Raw genomic sequence first — 22,900 nt, forward strand, 5'->3', positions numbered from 1 at the left:
ATGGGTGAGTCCCAAAATTTCACAAGAAAAAAGCGAATATTTCGTGAAATGAATGACAGATCGAAAAACTAAAAAATATGTGCTCAATATTTTTTAAAAATCTATCGAATGATACCAAACACTACTTCCCACGGAGAGGGGTGGGGGGGGGGTAAATTTAATATTTTAAATACGAATCCCGCGATATTTCGCGAAATGAACATCAGATCGAAAAACTGTAACTTTTTCAATATCTTTGAAAAATTTATCTAATAGCAACAAACACGACCCCCCACGGACGTGGGGTGGGGGGTTACTTTAAAATCTTAAATAGAAACCCCCATTTTTTTATTGCAGATTTGGATTCTCTACGTAAAAATAAGTTACTTTTATTCGAAACAATTTTCGAATTATGGATAGATGGGGTTATAATCGGAAAAACGATTGTTGGAAATGGATAATTAAATTAAAAAATGGCCTAAAATGGTAAACTTTACTCAACTTTTTTTGGTTTTAGGACCTACTCTTCACAACCCAATAGGTCCCCATAACGCTCGAGTGACTGCACATTTAGCATATTTTGCTCCCCTACTATAAGAAATACATCTTTGTGAATGGAATATTTGAGATCGCCATTGAGCAATTTAAGTTTGTAGTTTGAGAAATTAATATTTGAAAAAAAAATTTACTCTTGGGTGGAATTGAAAGTTAGGATATTTTCTGATAAAATTCTTTATCAAAATTTAAAATGTATCAATTTGCATTCTCTAGATCAGGGGTTCTCAATATGTGGTACATGTACCACTGGTGGTACATATCATTATTTGGGGTGGTACACAAAACACAAAAACACAGCCAAAATTCAGCATATTTATAGTTAGTTAGATTACCTAGCTCGACAGATATTTCAGTTAGGTGGTACCAAGAATAATTTTAAAAGGATTTGGTGGTACATGACTCAAAAACATTGAAAACCACTGCTCTAGATTGTTCCACTAGAAATATCGGAAAAGTTTTTAAAAAAGTTAATGATTTAATTCCCCTACCGATATGATGCTACAAAAATATGCTATACCTATATAAAAAATTCCATGATTTTGTAATTTTTTTGACCGACTTGTTTTTTTCTGCCACTCTGTGTATAATGCTATTATTTTTAACCACTATATTAAGATTGACATTGACACAAATGAAATGAAGTGAACATGTGAATAGTGGAAACTGGTTTCTTCATTTTTGTTCTCGACTTATAACAAAATTACATAGGTAGTAGGTATTCAGAAATCAGTTATCAAATGTTTTCAATTAGCAACAAAATGCAAATTTATTTTTTAATATTTTTTGTAAATTTGTTTGTTGACGTTTTGGCAGTGAAAAATCTACGTAAGTATTTTTTTAAAATAATTTTATATAAAAAAAACTTTGTAACTATTTGATTGTGTCTACATATATTTTTGTGTATGTTTTTGATCTGATGGGTTCGACAGATAACATTCTTCTTTTGTTTATTTCTTTTAGGGCTCATTTGAATTCTTCGTCGAACCATTTTTCTTTTTTTTTTCTGCTTTCTTCCGACAGATTTATCTGCTGCTTCTGTTATTGGTCTTGTTATGGACTGCCATTTCTGATTAAATCTTTACTTTTATTTTCATTTATTTCCAAAATGTTTGTTTTATTTTTCGTATTAATTATACAAAGGGTGAAAGAACTGGGTGAAGCATAAAAATTGTGGTATGTATGGAAAAATAACACTAGGAATAGAGTTGGTATAATTGGTAATAGTAAAATGAAAGATAACGTAGTATAGTAGAAGTGATAATAATGAGTGATAGAATAATGTCATTGAAATTTCTACTTGATAAAAAAGCTTAATGTTTATGTCTCTGTGTCTATGCTCCCCAAATAGGACTGGCTGAGCATGAAGGAACAGGTTTTCATGATAAATTAGCAGACATACTAAGTGATATTTCATCAAAGGAGAAAGTTATAATAGGAGGTAATTTAAATGCACATGGGAGCCAATCAAAAACAGGATATGATACATGGAGAATTAGGCCTTGGAACTAGAAATAAAGCTAGATATGATTTGGTTGAATTACCAACAGCATTAGACATGGCCATTGTAAACAAACCCTATCAAAAGAAAGAAACTCAACATAATACGTACAAATATACACAAAATCACTTCCAAATAGATTCTTTAACGACAGTAAAAAGAAGATATACATGAATGTAGGAACTACAAGGTAATAGTTAGTGCGACAGTAGCTTGCGCAACACGTCGAAGTAAAAAGAGGAAAAATTATCAAAAGCACCACATCAAATCAAGTGGTGGATATTAAACGATATGAGTAAAACGGTCTACTCAGGGCAAGAATAGTAGAAAAATTTGTGTTGGAATATGAAAGGAAGTCCTAATACAGTTTGGATGAACCTGGCCAGGGAGCATCTAAGCGATAGAGATGCTACTATTGAAATACTTGAAAAAACGTCAGAAAAGAAGTTTGAAAATAAAGATACCTGGTGGGGGCCAAACAAAGTTCACCAAAAGATAAAAGAGAAGAGAAAATTATATAAACAGTGGCGAGAAAATAGCAGTGGCTAAAGCACAAGCGTATAGAATTCTATAGGATCAACTTGATACCAGGGAGGGATAAACAAAGATATACAATAAGCAAACATAGAGCAAAGACAGCAAAATATTTTAATCGGATAAAATATCTCCAAGATGAAAATAATAAAATACTAATTCACGAAAAGGGTTGTAAAAAAAAAGAAGGAAAAAGTACTTTGACAGTTTATTAAATAAAGCGTTTGAGAGAAAACCAGTTGACGAGACGTTAATCACCCAATATGAAGAATTGCTGATTTGCGGGTTCCTGGAAGGAGGACGAAAGGAAGACCAAAGAAGACCTGGAGAGACGGTTAAGCTGGAAGTGTCGGTGTGATTTATATTGTTATAATCCAAGATATTGAGAATTTCGTGGGTGGATCGTGTGACTAATGTTGAGGTTCTACGTAGAATAGACAAGGAATGCGAGATTATTAACACAATCAAAGAGCGCAAACTAGAATATCTTGGCCATGTTGTGAGGAATGAACAGAGAAATGGCTTGTTGCAACTCAGTCTTCAAGGCAAGGTATTTGGAAAGAGAGTACCAGGGAGAAGAAGAATATCTTGGCTTCAAAACCTGAGAAAGTGGTTTAATACATCGACAACCGGACTATTCAGAATATCAGCAAGCAAAGTAAGGATAGCCATGCTGATCGCCAATATCCGAAACGGATATGCACCTTAAGAAGAAGAAGAACCCAAGATAGAAACTTATAGAGAATTGTAATAAGGGAAGCCGACCCACATAGTGATAAAGGCAAATAGAACGATGATGGTGTTTCGTATTAATTATGCTTCTTCTTCTTCTTTTTGTGTAGACATGACTCTATCTGTTTTTCAATGTGCCTCCAGTAAGTTGTCATTCTATCGTTTTCGTGGTCTTCTTACTGATCGTCTTCCTATTGGGGAACCGTCTCTCGCCGTCCTTACTACTCTGTTTGTTGTCATTCGGCTTATGTAGTTGTTCCATTCTATTTTTCTGTTTTTTACCCAGTTATTAATGTTGTTCACCTTGCATCTCCGTCGTATATCTACGCTTCTAGCTCTATCCCATAGTGTCTTACTATCGATTTTTCCAAGGGTTTTCATCTCTGCTGTTTCTAGGATTATTTTTGTCCTTTCTGTATCAGGTCGTGTTTCTTCCGTGTATGTCATTATTGGTCTGATGACTGTATTGTAAATTTTGCCTTTCACTCCGATATTTTTATTTATCCATATTGTTTCATTATTGATCTTCCACTTCTGTTTAGAGCTTTCCGTAACTAGATAGTGTGATCCCTAGATATTTGAATTCCATTACTTGTTTAATTATCTGAACATCCAGCTATAATTTACATTTTATTAGATTTGCTTTTATATCCATATATTTGGTCTTTTTGGGGAAATTAACATGTTAAATAATTTTCTAGCGGTTTTATTAAATTGGTGCAGCATACCTTTTAAATCATCTTCACTTTGAGAGATTAGTATTGCGTCGTCTGCATAGCAGATTATTTTAAGATGTTTTTCTCCCATTTGGTTTTTAGTTATTACCTTTTCTGTTATTTCATCCATGATAAAGTTGAACAATAGAGGACTCAGGGAGTCTCCCTTATCCCATTGCCAGCTTCAACTGGGTTAGTCATTTCTTCATCTACTATTACTTTTATTGTGTTGTTCCTGTAGATATTTTCGATCGTTTTAACTATTCCTAGAGGTACCTCTCTTGCGTACAATAAATAGATAACGTCCTTTAATTTGACCCTGTCAAATGCCTTCTTAAGGTCCACGAAGCATACGTATGCCAGTTTGTTGTATTCTAATGATTTGCCTCATTATAAAGATCTCTTGAACTTGCCTCATTATAAATACAGCGTCGGTGCATACTCTTCCCGACCTAAAACATTGTTGTTCTTCTGCTAATTGTTATAATTTTATTCAATTTGCTAGTTATCAGTTTGGTCGTTAATTGTAGTGTTGTGGTTAATAAATTCTCCGGATCTGAGTTTTCTCCCTTTCTAAAGAGAGGTATTAGGATGCTTGATCTCCATGCTTGTGGTGTTCTGTTTTGTTCTATTATTTTTTTGATTAGTTTTTCTAGTTCTTTGGTCAGATCTTGTCCTCCGTACTTTAGGAGTTCTCTCTATATATTCTGTCAATATTCTGTCCTCTCCTGGTAATAATTTTCTAGTTTTTAACAAAATAAGTTATCAATCGAAGTAGCAGAGAAAACGACAATAAAGATCGTCTCCATACCACCAGATTGACAACAGGTGGAAGACTTTCTTTGGTTACACCTCCTGAGATTTTCAAAATTTATAAATCATACAGGATGCCAAGGAAATTAAGATGAGAGAATTTTAAATAATTCACAACTCATCAGCTCAGCGTGGTAAAAGCTCCAACAAGAAAGATTCCTTAATACTCAAACAAAAGAGTAAATGAATTAAAAATGTACAAACATTCTCAATTTCTTTGCAACACGAAAATGCAGCAGTTGCATAATACTATGGTCAAATCTGAGAGTGCAGGAAGAGTCTATACCGGTTTCGGGGGTTGTTTCCCCCTCATCAGTAGTACCATATCCTCTTCTCTCAGATATTTCCACGTACCACACTTTTGGGCCTTTCCGAATTGCAAAGAAAGAAATGTCACGGATGAACTAGGGCCATCTATGGCCATCACGGATGAACTAGGGAGAATGTTTATAAATTTTTAATTCATTTACTCTTTTGTTTGATTATTAAGGAATCATTCTTGTTGGAGCTTTTACCACTCTGAGCAGATGAGTTGTGAATTATTTAAAATTCTCTCATCTTAATTTCTTCGGCATCCTGTATGATTTATAAATTTTGAAAATCTTAGAAGGTGTAACCAAAGAAAGTATTCCACTTGTTGTCAATCTGGTGGTATGGAGACAATATTTATTGTCGTTTTCTCTGCTACTTCGATTGATAACTTACTTTGTTTTTCGGTAGATGACCCTAGTTCATCCGTGACATTTCTTTCTTTGCAATTCGGAAAGGCCCAAAGTGTGGTACGTGGAAGAATTTGAGAGAAGAGGATATGGGACTACCGGTGAGGGGGAAACAACCCCGAAACCGGTATAGACCCTTCCTGCACTCTCAGATTTGACCAGAGTATTATGCAGCTGCTGCATTTTCGTGTTGCAAAGAAATTGAGAATGTTTATACATTAGTCCAGGAACCGAAGCTTTTCACCTCGCAATTTTTACAGAATGGATCGATTTGCTTGAAAATTTGAGAATAAGTAGTGGATAGTCCAAGGATCAAAATCTATATGATACCGAAAGGCGCTTTTACCATGGGGGTGGTTGCCACCCAATTTCGAGGGTGGAAATTTTTTATTATAATTTGATCACAAAAGTTGGTAAAAACATTCATTCTAAGTAAAAAACGTTCTATACATTTTGTTGATAAAATTAATAGTTTTCGATTTATTCGCTATTGAAAGTGTTAGTGTTATATCGAAAAAATCAATGTTTTTAATTGTTTTTCTGCTAATAACTCCAAAAGTTTTCGTTTTATCAAAACAACTTTACTTAATAAAAATGTACCTTTTGAAAAAATACATAAAACCGTTTTTCTTAATTTCCTTTAAGACCAATAGCAATAGAGCTATAGTTTATTATATGTTAGCTCTTCTTCGTCAAATGCTAAATATTGTAGTTTAAGTCAAAAGACGGAAAAACTATGCATTTTTTGAGGACAATTTGTTTAAACTAATTTAAAGTATTTAAAAATCTCTATCTCTAGAAATAAAACAAAGGTCTCTAGCTCAAAAATTAAGTGACTTATAATGAAAAGAATGTCAGTCCCTATTTTTTTCAGCGAAAAAGTGATAGGAAGCAACTCCCTAAGCACCACCCTAATTACAATTCGTCATTGACCTTATTTGGTCTTCTTTATTTATGTATTATTAATAGGCTCTAGAAGTTTGACCGGTTTATAATGATTAGTTTTAAAAAAAATGGAGTTAAAAGCGAATAACGAATTTTTGTAGTTTGGAAAAATGGTCTTTTCTTCAGAATAGACAGATTAGAATCAGAGGTAGAAGAAAATGTTCAAATATGAAATTGTAGCTTATTTAATTCCCAAGAACATGATTTGCAAAAAATTTTTCCACGTCAAAAATTAAGTGAGCTATTGACAATTAAAGCTTGTAACAACATTCAAAAACCACCTTTACCAACCCTCTCAAAGTCACCTCTTTTTGCGACTGGCATTTTAAAAAGATTTAATATAAATAGGCTTAAAGATCATGCAAAAACCTACAAAATTATTTTTTACAAAACTTGCTAAGATAAAAAATAAAAAAGTTACGGTTAAAAAATCAATATATTTTTTTGAAAAAAAAAAAGGAGAACTCCAGTTGGAAGCATAATAATGTCAGTTAGCGGTGTTTTTGGTCATTGACCTTATTTACTCTTCTTTGTTTATGTATTATTTAGGAGAGTGCATTTAGATTTTCACTTCGGAAAAAATCAAACAAGATAAAACTTTTTGTAATTTCATTAAGAAATGTTTAATAAACAACATATCAAAAAGTTCTACTCGAGAAGTGGGTGCTTCATTTTTTATTAAACAAATTAACAGCGAAGTTAGATGTTTTTTTAAATAACTCCGAAAATATAATTTTTAGAAAAAAACTGACTTGATCATTGAAAAATTCAGAAAATTTTACAAAAAAAACCTTATATAAAGATTTTTCTAAAATTAAATCTCTAGCTTCTGTAATTTTTTATTTATAACGCTAAAGTCACCCTTCTCACACACATTGGCGCACTGTAAACTAGCGTTGGAAGAAGTGCACGGTTGAGTTTTTTTAATGTAATTCTTTAACTAATGGATCAAAAGAAATTTTACAAATTGGACATGAAAGAAGATAAAATAAGCTATCTTATGGTTGTAATAAAAATAAATAAAATGTATGGACATAAGTACGGTGTGGGCGGAAAATGAGACTTACATCAATTTTGTTTAAAAATGATTTAAAAATGTGTAACTAATACAATTTTACTTACAAAGCTCTCAAATTTGCACAACTTACCTCTCAATCATCTTACTAAACGATGTTTCATTAAAAAAAAACTCAAAAATTTAATTCAAATAATACGCTGTCTCAAAAAATGGAATTTTTGAAAACTTCGTAGTTCTACAGAATTCCCACCACTTTAAGACGGTATTACTCAAGTTTGAATAAATCCAATACAATTTTTTTAATATTTTTTTAAAGCTTAGGATGTAGTCTTTAAAAAACACTGAATTATTTTAGATTAAAAATGAAATAAACAATTTCTTTTTGAGAAAACTAAGAAAGATAACAAAAATGTAATACAAAAACCGAAAATTACCAGCTGAAAAAATGTATATACAGAGTGATCAAAACTTTTTTCTGTAAAACTTACCTAAAATTAATTTAATAATAAGCTTCAAAAATAATAAATGTTCAACAAAAAAATTTTTTTTAGCTCTTATACAGTATGTCTGCGTAACTTGTAACCTATTGATAACTTTTTTAATATCAGTTTTAAGAAAAAAAGTTATTCTTTATAAAATACTCTGCATTGTATATAACATAAGATGCAACCATCAAATATCAAATTTTGTTAATTTTGTACGAGGTATGTCAAAAAATATGAATTTCACTCATGAGTAAAGTACCTTTATATTTCACAATATCGAAAATTTTTATAAAGAAAAGTTGTTTGGAATTAAAAACTATGTTCCAATATGTAATTATATCCTTCTAATCAAAAATTTGTTTTTTTTTAATATTGTTTCAAATTAATTATACCAAACATCATTAAATTTTCACTTATTATTTATGATAACTGATTTATTATTAATTTTATGAAGAAAGTTATTCGTAATAAATAGGCTGTGCATGGTCTAACACCTAATATGCAAATATAAAATATTATATTTTATCAATATTATACGAGGTATTATGTAAAAAAATTGCATAAAAGTGTAATTTCATATTGACACATCGTTTTTAATTCTGAACAACTTTCCATAATAACAATTTTCAGTATTATGAAAAATATAGGTATTTTACTCCTAACTGAAATTTTTATTTATTGACATATCTTGTACAAAATTGATAAAAATTGATATTTTATGATTGCATTTAAAGTTTTAGAATATGCAGAGCTTTTTACTAAGAATAACTTTTTATTTATGATTCCATTGCAACAATTTTTTGAATATTGAAGAGATAGATTTTGAATAATTGGTTCTTTCTTTCTAATACATTTTAATTTTTAATATTTTTGTGAAAATTATTTGTTTATCTTTTTTTTTAAGAATGAAATTCCATATTTGTTTGATTGGATTCTACTTCATCCGCCATTTTGGATCCGCCATTTTGAAATTTAAATTTTTAATCTTTAATTCAGATTCAACAACCTGTTAAAAATAAAGACAATAAATGTTTTAGAAAAATGTTCTTTTTTATGTTCTTTTTAAAAAATCCGCATTTTGGATCCGCCATTTTATAGTTTATAATGTTAACATTTAAGTTAGGTTTATCAAAGCTCTCAAAAATAAATATCTGTAGAAATAAATACATTTTGTAAAGAAATTATGATTTCACAACTATTTTTTAAGTTATCCGCCATTTTGGATCTGCCATTTTATAATTTAAATTATCAAAATTTGATTCAGGTTCAGCAACCTCTCAAAAATATCCACATATATGTAAACAAACACGTTTTATAAAAAAATTCGGATTTTACAAGTGCTTTTTAAGGAATTATAGGAAAAAATGCGCCATTTTGAATCCGCCATCAAAACTAAAATAAAACATTTTTTATCAAAATAAAATGTTAAATTTACCCATATTCTTAACATTATTTATACAAAACAATTGTTATTGTTTAAAAAATTAATAAACAATTAGCGGCGAAATTTGTGAGTAGAACTTTTTACTTTAACATATTTATAAACTAACAAAAAAAGTTTTAGAAAAATATAACCTTGTTTGATTTTTTCCGAAACATTGTATCTTCTCGTTCTAATTGCACTCCCCTAATTAATAGATTCTAGAAGTTTGACTGGCTTAGAATGATAGTTTTTATAAAACTGTAGTTAAAAGCGAATAACGAATATTTGTAGTTTGGTAAAAAATCACATTTTCTTCAGAATAGACAGATTAGCATTAGAGATACGAAAAATGTTTAAATATGAAATTGTAGGTTATTTAATTTCTAAGAAGCTGATTTAAAAAATTTTTTTCTGCCGCAAAAATTGAGTGAATCGTAAATGAGCCTATATAAAAAAACATTGATTTTTTCGATATAAAACTAACACATTCAATAGCGAATAAATCGAAAACTATTAATTTTATCAAAAAAATTTATAGAACACTTTTTGCTTAGAATGAATGTTTTTATCAACTTTTGCAGTCAAAATATAATATAAAATTTCCACCCCCGAGATGGGGTGGCAACCACCCCCATGGTAAAAGCGCCTTTTGACATCATATAGATTTTGATCCTTGGACTATCCACTACTTATTCTCAAATTTTCAAGCAAATCGATCCATTCTGTAAAAATTGCGAGGTTTTGTCCTATATTAAGCTTCATTACTTGGACTACATTCTATTTTTTAATTTTCTTAATGCATAATAATGTTAATTATGCAACCCATAATATATGTAAATTTTAATAATAATTAATCGCAGCACTACAATACAGCACAGCTACAATTTCAAAATACAATTTAATAATATATGTATTTAAACACTACATTTCATCAGTGTGATATTAAAATAAATAAAACGTACTAACCCAAATTATTATTAAAAACTGGATGCCAGACATCAGAACACTATTTTTTACCATATTTTCTAATTCTCGTTTTCTTTTATCAGCTTCATATTTGCCGAATTGCCACAGATACGACAAAAAATTGAACCAGTGCCTTTTGGATGCCACCGAAAAAGTAAAACCATATTTGGCCAAAGGAATACCAGAGCTAAACATACCCTCGTTCGAGCCATTTATCATACCAGAAATAAATTTGGAACAAGGAACGAACGCCTTAAACTTTAAAGCCAAGTTGCTGAACACGGAGATACATGGACTTACTAAATATAAGTTTACTAAGTTTGAGTAAGTATTAATTCATAATAGTTTTTCCACGAGCGTGCAAAAAAGTCTACTTTTCCGCACGCGTTTTAGTTTGGAAAGTTTTACTTTTCCGCATTACTTTCCGCACTGAATTTATATACATACTGTGCTTTTAATACATTGATATTTTTCAATTTTTAATACTGCCTTGAGCATGGAATAGCGAATACAAAGTATTAGGTTTGCAGATTTTGGATAGACTAATAAAATAAGCTAAAAACACTTCTTCTTTTAAGCTATTTACACTTTTTTCTTTACACCAACTCATAAAAATGTTGTATTCTTTCTTGTACATGTTTGCTGATTTTTCCGATAGCAGATCAAGATTATTGACAACGTCGAGGATAGATGGGGGTGTTCTCCGTCACTTGATGCCATCTAAATCACTGAATTATTTTAAAATTTGTAAGTGAAGATGCATAGAAATTTTAAAGTGTGTGACGTGCTTTTTGACAGTAATTGCTTTGTTTGACATCGGTGCTATGACTGTAAAATATTAAAACCTGTATTGATATACACCAGTAATTACTGCATACCTAACAGGTATTTAGGCACCGCGTTGAATTTAATTCGGAATTATTATAACTTATTAGCGTTATTTTTTAATACAATTAATTGATTCAGATTTTGTCATTTTTAATCGCTCGTAGAAAAAATAGTGTTTCTAACTCTTGCGGAAAGTCTCTTTTTCGCACTCGACTGCTTGAAAACTACAATCGCGTGCGGAAAAGTATGACTTCCCGCACTAGTTAGGAAAATAACTATTTCAACAATTTACTCCATTCACTGACAGTAAAATGTTGCAAAACCTGTATATTTTAAAGAACCGCTTGGATTGACATGAAATTTGGCATACATATAGCTAATATGTCAAAGAAAAAAAGTGATTCTCGGGGGTGAAAATATATATGTTTAAAATAAGTCTGGCACTGGATAAACTGACTAATTTTAGGCAACTATTGTTCTATTTAGCATTTTTTTTTCACTAAATTTAATAGTTTTATTTATTATTGGTATTTGCGAGTGAATATGTTCATTTTTCAACAAAAGAAACACTTTTTACACGAAAATATAGCTTTTAAAAAACTGAAAAAAATTGTGTATGCATCAGTTCTGTAGACCAAGCAGAAGTAGAGTTCTAGATAATGAGAAATAGTTCGATACTCGTCAAATTTCCAATCAGATATTTCAACGTGAAATAATTAAAAAATGAAGCACTTTTTGGAGAAAACTCATTACACCTTTTTTAAAGCATTTAAAAAATTTTTATTTTTGTTTTGTAAAAAAAGTTTCTAGCATGAAAAGTAAGTTACGCTCAAAATAGGTAACATTGGCCCCTTTAAAGCAACTTGTAAAGTCACCGCTTTACAAGTTGCTTTACTCGTGTTTGTATTGTTTATATGATCATAAAGTTTCATCGGTTCAAAGTGCTTATTTTTGAAAGGGCTTGAACGAGTGTACAAATATTCAGAAAAGCAAAACGTAGACTCTTCTCATGAACAACATCTTAGTTGGTATAATTTCTGCAAAATATCTAAGGTCCATTAAAGGGAGTAAAAAAACTTAAAAAAAACATAACATGTTTAATATAACGACGTTAAATATATAAATTTAATTTTTTAGTTTTGACGTTCCCAACTTACAATTTTTTTGTGGTTGCCAAATACAGGACTTAAAATTAAGGGGAAACTACACAGTAACTGGCAAGATATTGCTTGCTCCAATTGAAGGCAAAGGAACATTTACCGCTTCAGTAGGTAAGTGTATAAAATACAATTTTTAATTTAAACTTTTCAAATCTATACAATTGGTTGTTGAGTTTTTAAGTAGAAAAGTTAACAGAGGCCGATCCTGATTGTATATCGGAACGGTGTGTTTATTTTGGCTCTACAATTTAGTTCAAATTATGTGAGAATAAATTTTCAAAATTTAACCAATCTTGGTAAAGTTATTAGTGATCAACTGGATCTTAAATTTTCCAAATTTGAAAGTAAAGTTTTACTGTAATTTCCACCGAAAACGTATAATTAGTATTTAACATCATTGTAAATTTTCATATCGAAATCTGCTTGACGTTAAACAAAAACATTCAATTACCATCGACCTGTATGTCCACTCGGTCTTTTTTCTGGCGGTGGACAGGTCCGTGCATAGAAATCTTTAAACATCGACGAAGATGTCACAAAACGATGAAATAAATTTACCAGGCAATTCTCAAATGGATAATTCTACACCAACAAACTTTACCGCACTTACTCAACATAAATTTCCCTCAAAATACCAGGCTATAATTTTTAATTCCATTGAAGATGTAAAAATACAAGATTACCTCCTTCCTTTGGGAAAAAACCTCCAGCCAAAAAATATACTATTCTGCTCTAGATTATCAAACAATAAAATATGTTTATATTTATCATCTGAAAATATCGTAGAAAAATTCATGAATGAAAATAACGGCAACATTGAAGTTAATAATTAGATTATAAAATCTCGATAGTATATTATTCCCTCCGCAAGAATTATTCTCTCCATGGGACTTGTTATTCTATCTACAATGTCCTTTTTAAGAAATTGGTGCACCGTTACCTGAATTTAGTCATATACTGAGCTTTAGAAGGCAACTCTTTATCAGCTCAACAGATCTCACAATTCCAGAATCGTTTGAAATCAACTACGATAATACTTCATCAAGAAGTATAATACTTCGTCAATTCAGAATCTTCTGATCTAGTGGCAACCTAACATTTTACAACTGTAAACAAAATGGGCATACGGCAACTAACTGCAAAAACCCTATCAATCCAAGACTAAATCCTATCGCTCCAACTACAGCAGAAAAAATCCCAAAATTTACTCCTACAGAAATATCAACTAGCATACCAGCACCTATCAATCCAACCCCAAATCCTATTGCTCCAACCACAGCATAAGAAATCTCAATATTTACTTCTCCAGAAATATTAACCATCACACTAGCACCTACTTCAATTCAAACAGATACCGCAACTACAAAAAATCAACTGAACCCCAAACAAACTGAGAGGGAATCAACTACCCTACAAACGAATTTTGAATCTTCACAAAACAGTTTAAAAAGAACGATTGACGATACCTTAATTAAGTCCTTCCCCGCCTCCTAATGATACCACTAATAAACTGAATTTTACCAACCCAGCAGAAATAGCACTTAATCATAAGAAAAAGCAAAAACAAAATAAAGGAAAAACTCTAGAAGCATTCATAAACGAGGAGTCGCCAACATTTTTTTTTAGCCATGATCAGATAACAGACCTATTCGGAACATAAATAATTCACCCAATCCACTTATTACCGTTGAAAATTATACAAACAACTTCACAGCTCTCGTCGATATGTTAAGCAAAATATATCCCTATACTCAAGACAGATCTACAAGACCTGAAATACCAAATTAAGGAAAATTCTTCTAAAACACTAACAGATGCAAATCCCACAGGACCTGGTATCCGATACCCTCACAAACGGATCAGTAAATAAATTTAATTAATTAAAATGGAGTTTAATAAATTGATACAGTGTAATATAAATGGCTATTTCAATAATTTACCTATGCTACAGATCATTGTTTCAGAACAAAATCCAGATTGTGTATGTTTACAAGAGACCAATTTTAAACCAAATCAAAATATAAACTTAAGAAACTATGTCTGTCATAATCAAATAAGACTTAACCAAAACATTGCTAGTGCGGTGTATCAATTTTAATTAATAGTTTATATGACTCGATGAGAATACCTCTAAATACTAACTTAGAGGCCATTGCTGTCACCGTTATTGGGAAAACTAATATAAACATTTGCAATATATGTCTACCTCCTGGAGCAGTAATATCCAGAAACGAACTAGAGGATCTGTTGAAACAAATTCCTACTCCTAGAATCATTTTGGGTGACATAAACGTATATAATCACATCTGGGGATCAGCATATAAAGACCAACGGGTACTGTAAAATTAAAGAAATTTTAGATCATCTTAACTTGTCTCTCAAATGACGGAAGCCCGACTATATTTAATATAAAAACTGGAGAAGCTACCCCACTTGATCTAACAATATGTGACAGTGATTTTACCCATACTTGTCTTGGTATCCAATGCAGTACACATACAACAGTGACCATTACCCATTAATTATAGAAAATAATCAACATAACTAGCAATTGTGGTGTATTTTTTCTACAAAAAAGGCTGACTTCGCAGGTGTATAATTCTTTTAGAAGTGAGAAAGGACCGAAAAGCAGCAAGATTAGCTTCCACCTCATCTGGACCAATTCCATAAGCATCGTTAAATTCTAGCAGAATTTTTCGTAGATCTTCAGTCTTAGTAGGAAGTCCCTCGGAAGGCAAAAAGAGTTTAACGCTTGTGTTGGTAAATCCATCATATAACACTGAAGCAGGTTGGTCGTGTAGAAAACCAAGATGAAGTTTAATGGCTTTTAAGATATCTGGTTTCCTTAATCTGGCCAGAACACATCGACTGTTCGAGTTATACGTTAATCTAACTCTTGGTGGGGTCAAAGGATCCAGATTTATCGATGGTTTCAAAGTATCTTTCTTAATGAAAGTTCTAGGCGCATGTAAAGGATTCTTAGATTTACAAACTTGGATGGCCTGCTTGTCTGCACGTATGTTTGTGTGTGTGTGTGTGTGTTTTTTTTATTTGAAACTGCTTCAACCACACAATGGTAATTAGCATTGGTTGATTAAAATTTACAGATAGCTTAAATACAAAAAAGAGAGAATACAATTAGATTTTGTTAATTAGTCCTGTGGAAACGAAAAAAAGAATGACACGATTATGGTCACAATGTTCCCTTAGAATGTCTTTTATTGATGCAGGAAACTGAACAAGTTGTCTTTCTAATGCGTATAACGGGCACTCCACTAATATGTGATGCATTGTTAGATCACTATCACACGCGTAACACAAAGGTTTGGTTTGCTTCTGCAGTAGGAAATCATGTGTGATCTTGGTGTGTCCTAATCGAAGTCTAGAGACGATAGCTTGGTCTCTTCTTTCCGGTAACCGGTCAATTGCTCGAATGCAATTGCTCGAATGCAATTGCTCGAAAATCAATTGCTCGAAATACAAATTGCTCGAATAAAAAAGAAAATTATATATCTAAAATATCTATTCAAAATAATACAAAATATAGACATAAGAAAGATTCTTGGATTAGGACAAATTATGTGATATGTCACATATATAATAGTATACAGGGTGTCCCAGACTAAATTACCCACGCTATATCTCTTAAACGAATAGAGATTTTCGAATGAGACACAAGGTGGTATATTCTACCTGTAATACACTTTAATATGGCGTACAAAAAATCATCCCCTAAATAATCGTCCCTTAGTTACAACCCCTAACTTTAATTTTTTTAATAACACCCTGTATATTTTTTTATAGTTTTGGATGTGGTCTTATATCGTCTATTCAACACATTTTTTGAAAATAAAATCGGTTCGTAAATAACCTAGAAACTATCAGTTTATTTTTGTTAAATTGTGTGTCCCAGACTAATTTATCCAGGCTATATTTCTTACACGAATAGAGATTTTCGAATGGCACAAAAACTGATCTATTCCATTTGTAATACACTTTCATATGGCGTAGAAAAAATTCATCCCCTAAATATTCGTCCCTAACTTACAGGGTGCTATTTAAAAAAAAATAAAGTTAGGGGTTGTAACTAAGGGATGAATATTTAGGGGATATTTTTTTTCTACGCCACATTAAAGTGTATTACAAATGTAATAGATCAGTTTTTGTCCCATTCGAAAATCTCTATTCATTTATGAAATATAGCCTTGATAAATTCGTCTGGGACACATAATTAACAAAACTAAACTGATATTTTCTTGGTTATTTACAAACCGATTTTATTTTCAAAAAATGTGTTGAATAGACGATAGAAGACCACATCCAAAACTATAAAAAAATATATAGGGTGCTATTAAAAAAATAAAGTTAGGGGTTGTAACTAAGGGATGATTATTTAGGGGATGATTTTTTTGTACGCCATATTAAAGTGTATTACAAGTAGAATATATCACCTTTTGTCCCATTCGAAAATCTCTATTCGTTTAGGAGATATAGCGTGGGTAAATTAGTCTGGGACACCCTGTATTAATTTATGCTGAAAAAGTATTTATACAAATCTAAACTATCTTTGAACTTTTAAAATAATAAGAAAAATAACGGTTTTGATTTTCTCTCATTATGATAATTAGGTATTATAATAATTTCCAGGTATTAGGGAAAGATTAAAATCATTAAATACCCATTAACATGCTTACTCATTACCAATGTTTCTTTATTGGGTATGTATTGGATTTTTATGGATATTTTGTGGATTATTTTATTTTATTCGAGCAATTTTCATGTCGAGTAATTGATTTTCGAGCAATTGCATTCGAGCAATTGACCTAGAACCCTTCTTTCCATAGGTAGCTTCCACGGTAGGACAGTTTGTTTGATGGCTCTAAGTTTAGAATTTGAGATATCCTATATTTGCCATTTGTTCATAATTCCGGTTTTAAAATATTGTTTCACATCAAGATGGTAACAACTAGATATCGACGATGAAATTGGTTTCTCAATTGCTTGTTTTGCAACGTTATCGGCTCTCTCATTTTCTTGTATTCCACAATGTGAAGGTGTCCAAAAAAACTGAAGAGTTCGGATGATTGGATTGGCATATAATGAGTTCCGACTTAATTAACTATTAACAATGATATTGTCATTGACGAATCTTATTGCTTGCAGAATGGCAAATAGCTCAGCAGAGAATATAGAAAATTGCTTGGGGAGTTGAAATGACCGTTCTTCGCTAGTTGTTAAAAATGCAGCACCCACTCCATTTTCCGATTTTGACGCATCAGTATATAAATATGGATTAACCTATCTCTAAAGCGTTTGCTGAAAAGCATTGCTTTTGTTTTATTGGAAGAGAATCGCAGACCAGTAGTATCAGACCAGTTTTCTAGTTTGCTAAAGGGCTTCTTGAATGTGATTTGATAATTGATGTTAATTTTTTTCCTATTGAGCAGATAACCAGGTCGTCCGCAAATAGACAGGCTTTAACCAGAGGTGAAAGTGAGGTGCCAATATTATTGATTGCAATAAGAAATAAAGTAACACTAAGAGTAGATCCTTGAGGAATACCGTTTGATTGGGTTTTTATATCAGAATAAGTGTTGTCTATTCGAACCTCGAAATGTCGCTTCAGGAGAAAGTTTCGTATAAAATTCAAGATGTTTCCTTGAATTGACCAGCTTGATAAGGTATTTAAAATATCTTGTCTCCAAATTGTCTCATAGGCGTGAGTTATATCAAAGAAAACAGCTATACAGTCCTGTCCACAGCCAAATGATTCATGTACTACAGACTCTATGTCTACTATGTTATCAGTAGTAGATCTAAATTTTCTAAAGCCGCTTTGAATTGGGCTAAGAAGTTTATTTTCCTCTAAGTACCATAGTAATCTATTACTTACCATTTTCTCGAGTAGTTTACACATGGAACATGTTAAAGAGATGGGTCTGTAAGATTCTGGACTCGATTTACTTTTACCATGATTAAGTACGGGGATTATAATAGATTTATACCAATCAACAGGAAAGACATTTTTTGGCCAAATAAAATTGTAGAGATATTGCTTGCTTTCAATAGGTAAAGCTTTAAGAAATATGGTTGGGATGTTGTTAGGTCCTGGACTTGAATTCTTTGATTGGTTAAGAAATTCATGGAGTTCGTCCATTATAAATTCCACATTTAAAGGTGAATTTGTGTGATCGTCGTTATCAGTGTTAGACCCATCAAAGTTCTTTTTGTGATTTAAAAAAATGATTGGTAAGTTTTCGTCACTCGAGTGTTTTTGGTATGTATTTACTAGAACTGAAGCTCTCTCCTCTTTTGATGAATATGTTTTAGTATCTTGTTCTAGGTAGTGAATGGAATTAAAAGATTTATTTCCATACAATCTGTTGACCATTTTTTTAAACATCGGTAGTAGGAGTTGATAAGTTAATGGAAGATATATAATTTTTTCAGGCTTCTTTTTTACTCTTCTTTAGGACATATCTGCAGTAAGCTCGTAGTCTATTAAATTCCAATTTATTGTTTAACGTTGGGTGTCTCATAAGCTTGTAGAGTACTCTTTTGGACTCTTTTATAGCTTTTTCGCATGAATCATTCCACCAGGGAGTGGATTTTGTTTTTTGGGAGACTTAAAAGCCAATAGATTTATGTGCAGCAAAAGTTATGCAGTCTACAAAACTCGATACTTTAAAGTCAATATCCGCCTCTTCGTCAAAAGGAGATATCAAGTTCGATATAGACTCTGAAATTAAGGAAGAGTAAAGAGGCCATTTGGCATTTTTCAATGACCATTTATCAATGGGGATAGATGAGAGCCTGCGGTTATTATTAGATATTAATATAGGAAAATGATCGCTTCTATATATAAATAAGACATAACTTCCCAAGATAATGATGGCTGTACAGAAGGATTACAAAGAGATAAATCAAGTGGAGACCCGTTATGCATCACCTGTAGAAGTATTAAATCTGGTTATGCGTCCGTCGTTGAGAATATTTATATTAAGTTCTGATGTAATTTGTTCAATTTTACGGTCTAGGGAGTCCACTATTTTAGCTCCCCATAAAAAATTACGAGCGTTGAAATCACCTACAACTATTCGAGGTTGAGGAATCGATTCAAAAAGATTAACTAAGTCATTTTTAGATGGATCTGGACCAGGAGGATATAGATAGATACTACAGATACTTACTTTTTGAGGTCGTTTAAGGATTATGACTGTTGCTTCAAGATCAGATTTTAAAGGGATTGAGGTAACTTCAAATGATTTATGGATATAAATAGCTACATCTCCGCTAGCACGGCAGCCAGTCGTTCTATTCTTAAAATATGAAGTATAGTTTTTAAGATTGTGACACGAATTTCCTTTAAAATGTGTTTCTTGTAAACATAGGATGGATGGACGAAATTTATTTATGAGAATTTTAAGAATCCACTTAATAGTATAATTGAAAATAGTTTTGATTAATAAGTCTCCGGAGAGGAATCGCTAGTATTATCGGTAGAAATATTACGTTGAAATTTGACGGGAAATTTTATTTTTAATTTTAGCATACGGGATTTGAGATATCTTGGACTTAGAATAGGATATATTTTCTTTAGAAAGTCTAATAATCCTTCGATATCCTTCGAGTAAGTTTTGGCGACAGTGAGAGGATCTGAAGAACCATGTGCATTTTCAAAGAAGTCAATAAGTTCTTCCGGCGTTATCCGTTATCGGAGTTTTCTTTAAAGAATGGACTGGTGCATTTGGTCAGATCTTCTACTAGGTTTCTGTTGTCTTCAGTTGTTGAGTTTTTGGTTTTTTGCTGGGTGGTTTCGGTTTAACGAAGGGATTTTCGTTATCTATTATTGGGGGGCTTATTATTTCAGATACGTTTCGTTTAGGGTGCTGGCCTGAGGATGTAGCTTGATCTAAGGTATCCATTTGAATCTCATTGGGTAGAACGCAGTTTATTGGAGTATGTTTATGTGATTGAGAGCTAACGATTTTTCCAGACGTTTCAGTCTCACTAGGAGAGGATTGTGAAGAAGAAATTATCGACTAGGGAGCTGGTCGTTGTACTGTAGTTTCAGTATCAGTAAGAGAGGATTGTGTAGAAGAAATTATCGAAAGGGGAGCTGATTGAGAGTTTAGATGAACTGTATTTTGGGTGTTCCTTAAAGGAGACTGAATATTTTTATTGGAAGAAATTATCGAAAGGGGAGCTGATTGAGAGTTTAGATGAACTGTATTTTGGGTGTTCCTTGAAGGAGATTGAATATTTTTATTGGGACACTGAGATGCTACTTGTCCTCGCTGCTTGCAAAAGTAGCAAGATTGCTTTTCAATGGAAAAGAAACTTCGGTAGTTGTTATCATCATGGTAAATTAACATAGAATCGGGTAATTTGTCTAAGTTAGTTGGCGCTATAAAAGTGTATCGTCGGAAGCTCAATATATGCTTGAATGCTGAGTTTGAAGTCCCTATTCTGAGAAAGTATTCTTCTTTTTTCTTTTTGTATAGACATGACTCTGTCTGTTTATTCAATATGCCTCTAGTAAGTTGTCGTTCCATCGTTTTCATGGTCTTCCCACTGATCATCTTCCTATTGGGGAACCGTCTCTCGCTGTCCTGACTACCCTATTTTTTGTCATTCGGCTTATGTGGTCATTCCATTCTATTCTTCTGTTTCTTACCCAGTTATTACTGTTATTCACCTTGCACCTCCGTCGTATATCTGTATGAGAAATTCAATTGGAGTTATTAGATGTATACCTAAATTTTTCAGTTGTTCTTCTATGATGCCGTGCGGAATACTTGGACAAAAGTTGGAGATAATCAATCGTTCGTTTGGAGTTATTAATCTTCGGGGTTGGATACGTTTTTGATTAATTACTACAATTCCATTGTCGTTTGCAAGAAACTTATCGACTGTATGTTCACTGGTGAAGAAGATACAAATTCGACCGTTTTCAATTTTAGAAATAGAATGTATTTTACTGGGATCCACTTTATAAGTTACTGCATTAAGGTAAATTTCAATATTAGTGTTTTGAAGTGACTGAAGTAGAATTGCTTGTTTTTTATTGGGAAAATTATTAGTAGGTTTATTAAGAGCTGTAGAATATAACTGTGATGTTTGGTTTACAAATATGTAGATTGTTATTGCCAGTACTTCCCATGGAGGAAATTCCCGCTGCTGTCATTTCCATAAGTGGGCTAAGTATCCTGAATACGGCCCTCGTACTTATAATGGATCATTACCGGTAGAACTGGTAATTAACCTTACACCAAATAGACGAAATAGTTGTTTACTCTTGAATTGTTGTTATAGATGTAATATCAGGAAAATCAAACTTACAGTTTAGTCCAGAAGAAGAAACACTTTTATACTGAACTTTTGTTTAAATTTTATAAATAAACAAAAATCTAAACTTGAAACAAAAGTTTTCTTCTTTTTGTACAAAACTAACAGTCTATAAAAAACGATTATCGCTAATTGCCGATAATATGTTTTCCACCTACCTCTACCGAAAGTATACTTTTCCGGACCTGATTGTAGGAAGCAAAGTTGTACTTTTTCTCCCTAGGGAGGAAAATATTTTTTCTTCAAACGTCAAATAATGATGACATTACCTATCTAACTTGATCCTGTCAAAGTTTGATGTCTCCGCCGGCAGCAGTTTTTTTCCCATTTCTTTACGGCGGAGGGAAAAATGTTGTCATGGCAACAATATGAAACATGTCACAAAGCAACAATACAAATGTCATTAACAACAATTAAACATCATTTTTATTTATAGTAATATTAAAAGTACAATTAGTTAATGAGGCATTTTCAAAATTGAAACCGTGCAAAAATGTTCCCGACTCTTGATACGCATCGGTAATTGTTGATGATACTGATGGTCGGGCACAACTTTCAGCAATCATTCCCGATGTTGGCGAATCATGAGGGTTTAAAATTTTTTGAGCATTATCGTTCTTATTTCTTATTGAATCCTCTATATATCCTTCGGCAACCGTGCTTGATTTCCAGCCCCCATGTTGTTTGAGGCATTCTAGATTTCCGCCTTCATCAATTAAAAGTGTTGCTGAAATTCGTCGTAAAGAGTGACCCGTGTATGCGCTTGCATCGTTTAAATTTAAATAACTAGACAACTGTCAAACAACTGTAACCAGGGAGACGCAAATCCCACCGACGACTTAATTTTTTTAATTTCTAACATCAAGACGACTTTGATAGTTGTCACAGTTAATTTCGAGTAAAAATAGCGTATGAGTTGTACTATTTATGGTTGAAAATTGCTACGTTTGAAGAAAAAATAGTATACTTTATTCGGCAAAGAAGCGACTTTTCTTGACTTGCCCTCTATTACGCGCCTCACTTCGTTCGGAGCGTAATATTGGGCGCGTCAAGAAAAATCATGCTTCTCCGCCTCATAAAGTAATATACTATTTCCTTCCTAGGGAGGAAAATATTTTTCCTCCCTAGGGAGGAAAAGTAAAAGTGACGTCATGGTATTTCATTCATGAAATATAACT

General features: G+C 32.1%; 1 protein-coding gene across 1 annotated transcript in view; it reads left to right on the forward strand.

Moving 5' to 3' along the window:
- The window catches only part of LOC126883646 (uncharacterized), a 207,260-nt gene that overhangs the window by 182,340 nt on the left and 2,020 nt on the right, over window positions 1-22,900 (forward strand). The window contains exons 3-4 of the mRNA XM_050649301.1: window positions 10,470-10,710; window positions 12,352-12,485. Of these exons, the coding sequence (XP_050505258.1) occupies window positions 10,470-10,710; window positions 12,352-12,485 (375 nt within the window). The remainder of the gene's footprint in view (window positions 1-10,469; window positions 10,711-12,351; window positions 12,486-22,900) is intronic.

This window comes from Diabrotica virgifera, chromosome 4 (assembly GCF_917563875.1).
Source record: "Diabrotica virgifera virgifera chromosome 4, PGI_DIABVI_V3a".
Lineage (NCBI taxonomy): Eukaryota > Metazoa > Arthropoda > Insecta > Coleoptera > Chrysomelidae > Diabrotica > Diabrotica virgifera.